General features: G+C 41.9%; 1 protein-coding gene across 1 annotated transcript in view; it reads left to right on the top strand.

Moving 5' to 3' along the window:
- LOC310862971 (nck-associated protein 1-like) overlaps positions 1-4,943 on the top strand; it is a 48,744-nt gene extending 43,801 nt beyond the window's left edge. Inside the window, 4 exon segments of the mRNA XM_083771094.1 lie at positions 51-167; positions 2,247-2,356; positions 3,388-3,477; positions 4,459-4,943. Coding sequence (XP_083627220.1) covers positions 51-167; positions 2,247-2,356; positions 3,388-3,477; positions 4,459-4,575 — 434 coding nt within the window. The 3' untranslated portion in view covers positions 4,576-4,943.

Genomic DNA, 4,943 nt, shown 5'->3' with positions numbered 1-4,943 from the left:
ATGCATCGGTATATATACTGTAAATCAAGCTTTCCTTTGAAAACCTGCAGACAACACATCACTGGAAGAGGAGTACAAGCTGTCTTGTTTGCTGCTCGTCTACATTGCCGTGTCGCTGCCAGTCCTGGCCTTGGACGACAACTCTGTCTACAGTCACGTCCATGGAGGTGGGCCATCATTACGTTCATTCATCCATATATTTATGCTTTTGTCAGGCTATTTACGAGGACATCCACACTACACTATTAACAGTCATACAATGCATTCATACTATATTCATTCATTCTTTTATACATACGTGGCCAGAGGCACACAAGCTGGCAACAATTATTAGTTTCCACTTTGGTAGAGGTTTGGGTTGTGTAGTTACCTTGCCATGATGTACTGTAACTCCAAATTTGGACAAGAAATAAATTGCCCCAGTCATTAGAAAATGATAATTGAAAATATTATGCTCCTCATTGACTGTCTTACATTGATTGTACGCTGAAACATCTCTCAAAGTCACTCTTTTAGAACATAAACAAACTCAAACTAACTTGATTGAGACAATACAGAACATCACCAAACCTCGTACGGTTCTTTTTTTAAATATATATATATTTAAAAAATTACTTTCCGATGTTGATTTTACTATTTGAAGATCTGGAACCGGATCCACGGATCCAGTCCGGGTTTTCTTCCTAATAAAAACAAAAAATAAATAATTAAACGTTTTGGTGGTCATGTTCAACATTGTCTGAAGCAACTTTTGTTTGCGTTTGTTTACGTACTAAAAGTGAGCCGTTTCAGCGTACAATGTAAGTCAACGAGGAGAGAATTATGAATCATCAATGTCTAATTACTTTTGATGTCTTGTCCACATTTGGAGTTACATCATAGCAAGGTATAACTACACAACCCAAACCTCTACCAAAGTGGTCTTGTGAGAACTCCCCCCCCACCCCCCCAACGACTACTGTATACATCCAAGCTTAGTATCATACTTGTCCTGTATGACTGACGTGGTCCTGAGCAGAGTATGTCTTTGCCTTAATGAGAACCATGTTTCCGCCGAGGGGATTTACAGTGTTTACAGATAACTCTGCCTGACGTGCATCAATGCAGTTACTTTTGGCACGTGGCCCTGCTGACCCTCAGTGCTTTGGCTCAAAGCCTGGACCGAAACCTTAAGAGAATTAAACAGCAAGAGATCTTTATCGAGGCTGGGTGGCGCGGCGTTTGTCTCTCTGCTTATTTTCTCTCTCCCTCTATTTTTCCATTGACATGTTTTAAAAAGGAGATAGACCATATAAGCTTGAGGAAATGGTGAGTTTCCGCTGTTGAGGGCTGTATACGCTTCATTACGGGCCTATTATTTGCACTCCGTTGCACGATGGTTTCGCTTGCCAACAAAATAATAAATAAAGATAATCCAATATTAAAATTGGCTAATGGGTGTGTCGATGGGTGGGCACTAGTCAACAGACTGACAGCATGCACTGTATATCAGACACAAACAGAAACGGTTGCCTAACGACGCAGATTTGTGCATGGCCGCAGGGCCCTGCGTGAGTTCCCACTGCGGCTACACCTTAAGTTATAGCCATACTGTATACATACCGTAATATTTATTACATCATTATATAAGTCCGGCCATTATGGTTACTACTGTATGATTGCCTAATGGATACACCATCAAATGGACATGTATGGAGATCCACATGATAATATGTCAATGCATGAATTGACACAACTCCGTGTGGGGGTCCCCGGAAGTTCCAGACCCACAGGAACGCGGCCAGAGTGCCGGCCCAGTTCCGGCGAACCCCGGAACTGGTTGAGAAATGACAGTTACCATGTGGGGGTCCTCGGGGGGGGGGGGGGGGGGGGGGTCCACATAGCTGTCTATAGGAGTGGTTGCACCACTCAAAAATATAGCAGATAAGAACCAATCTTCAAACTAACATCATGTTGCATAGCTTGAAGATCTGTTCTTTTCGCGAAGTACTTACAACCTGATTTCCCTCTTTTGGAAAATTTTCATCATATTGTTCATTAAAAAATATATAACAACAAAATTGTGAAAATAGTACAAGCTCATAAACGCCTCACGATGCAAGCCATTTTTCACTATTGCTCGTGCAACATTGCCAAGTCTAGGGCTTGAGCGTTCCATTTCATTCCAGTCTGTGCTAGTCTTCATTCTGTTTTCTGGTCCATACGGTTGCATTTCCTGAGGTGTGTCTGTCTCCGTACTCCGTCAGGCCACAACAACAACATCCACTGCTTGGCCACGGCCGTGAACCAGCTGGCGGCTGCCATGTTTACCATCCAGAACAAGAACATAGAGCAGCATCTCAAGGAGTTCCTCCTGGTGAGTCCTCATACTGTACACACAGCACTGCTTCCCAAACACTGGGTCGGGACCCAGTGTTTGTCTTATGGGTCCCCTTCCGCGATCCGACTCACAGACAAAGAGCAAAGCAGGCTAAGATCGTCCATACCAGAGTAATATAGTAAGAGAGTGGCGACACTATAGCGTTGACTCCCATTGTAACAATGGAATGCGGAAGTGCTCATTCTATCTCAATGGGATAGTTCCAGCCATAGGAGCAATGTTTGGAACTATAGGCCCCAAAGGCACCCGCTTTGCGGCGAGATCAAAGTGTGTCGCTACTCTCCTACTCTACACTATGGTCCATACGCCCTTGTTCACTTTGCATTGGACTCAGTTTCCCAGAAGTCCTTGCAAGCCGGCGGTTGTTTGATTTCCGGTTACGTCATCATAAAGCGGCGGCCTCGTCACCAAGTCCATGACCGCCATTTCTTTTAAGTTATTAAAAAAATGGCGAATTAAACACATAAAACAAATAGCGGGTTTAGTGTATTACACAGGGAAAGACAATGGAATAGCGGGTTACGCAGGGAAGCTGTTTTAAGAAGTAGTGAAAATAGCCCATCTACACACTTGTAGATCTGCTGTTTTCACTAGTTTGGGTCCTGGGCTAAAATCTAATTTCTCTTTTGGGTCACGGGCTAAAAAGTTTGCGAACCACTGCAGTACAGTACAGCACATGATATTCCTCCTCGGAACTCTAAGAAGCAGCGACACATTTTATGATTTTTGTCCCCTCAGAAATAATCTACAAGTAGTATTTCAAAAACGCATAGCACGTGGAGTCAAAACAAGGAGGACAGGACACACACACACACACACACACAAACACACGAGGGGGGGGCCCCTCCTAAACTTTCGTGTTTGCTTATGTCAGCATTCTTGTCCTATGGCTTTGTCAAGAAACATGCCACCCCGACTGTGTATACCACCACATTAAAATGGGTTCACGACTGTACGTAAATCTTTCCATTTGGTTATTAACTCGGCCGATGCTGTTCCATGTATAGCTGGCCTCCTCCACTCTGCTTCAGCTGGGACAGAATGAGGACAGGCTGGAGATCAAGAACCGAGACTCCGTCTATCTGCTCCTGCACATGGTAACCCTATAGTCAAAAAGAATCCTATAGGATTCTGATAGAAAAAACCTATTAAAATCATATTAGACTTTGAAACCAATCCTATTGGATTTGTTCTTATATGATTATTGTCCTATAAGAAAATCCAATAGGATTTGTTCCAAATTCTAATAGGATTTTCTTTATAGGATTATGTCTTAAACTCTGGTTCCACAATAACACCATAATACCACTGGTGGAAAGTGACTAAGTGCATTTACGTGCATTACTGTACTGTGTACATTGCTGAGGTATTTGTAGTTTACTTGAGTATTTCCAATTTCCAATACTTCTACTCCGCTACATCGCAGATCCAAATATTGCAATTTTACTACACTATATATATTCGACAGCTTTAGTTACTAGTTACTTTGTAGATTACATAACCACTTCAATATATACATTCCGGTCATTTGAAAATAGCCGATCTACAAGCTCACAATGCGTCATTGATTTTTAGACATTTGAAAACTTGAATTGAGACATTCTGTACAGAGTATTTTTTACTTTTGGTACTTTTAAGTACATTTTGATGCCAATACTTTTGTACTTTTACGCAAGTAAATTTACTTCTACAGTGCAATATTGATATTTTTTAATATTTTTTATATTTGAGTACTTTTTCATGCCAACCTTATACTGCTAGAAAGAGTCAAGACACTTATTCACCTTACTGGTGCCTGTTACACTGTTAATTGAACTCATGTACAAACGGAACCAAATTGGACCCGTAAGGGTTCATTATAGGTTCCATTTGGTTTTACTGTGTGTCGGGCTTACCACACAGTAAAATTCCTGTGTGCTGCGGGTACCCTTTTATGTTCGGAAAGTTAAATTAACAGCCATGAAAATGTGCTGTTCAAGGTCCATTAACGATCATGTTACAATTATATATAATTTGTTGCTATTGTCGTCAAGTTACACTTATCTAACGTAACCCTTTTACCCTTCATTGCGTTGCAGATTGTGGAGGAGTCTCCGTTCTTGAGCCAAGACATGCTGGAGAGCTGCTTCCCATATGTTCTGCTGCGGAATGCATACAGGCAGGTCTTCAAGACCTTTATCATAACTCTTGGCTAACAGTAGGGGCTTTCTTCTTCTTCTTTTTTGAGCGGCGCACACCGCTCCAATAACTGGCCGCGTGTGTTCGTATGTCCCTATGTCTGTCTAGCCGTCTGCCTGTTGTGTGTATGAACAGCCGCAAAATTGCTGGGTGACCTAAAGTGGCACTGTTGAACAGCCTACAAGGCCATTTACACTGAGCACTATAACTGCTGTAACAATGCAATTATAACTAACAATAAAACTGTACAGTACAATAGTAACTATCACAATAAAAGTGTAGTTGCACTGCTCAGTTCGCACAGGTGTGATTTTTTGTTCTAGGAAGGGCTTTCTGATGGCAATGCGGGTTTTGATTTTGTTGTGTTACCTGGGGTTCATGCAGT

Source organism: Protomyctophum parallelum (genome assembly GCF_964188405.1).
Source record: "Protomyctophum parallelum genome assembly, chromosome: 8".
Taxonomy (NCBI): Eukaryota; Metazoa; Chordata; class Actinopteri; order Myctophiformes; family Myctophidae; genus Protomyctophum; species Protomyctophum parallelum.
Note: the sequence above shows the minus strand (reverse complement) of the source record. Positions and strands in the feature narration are given on the sequence as shown.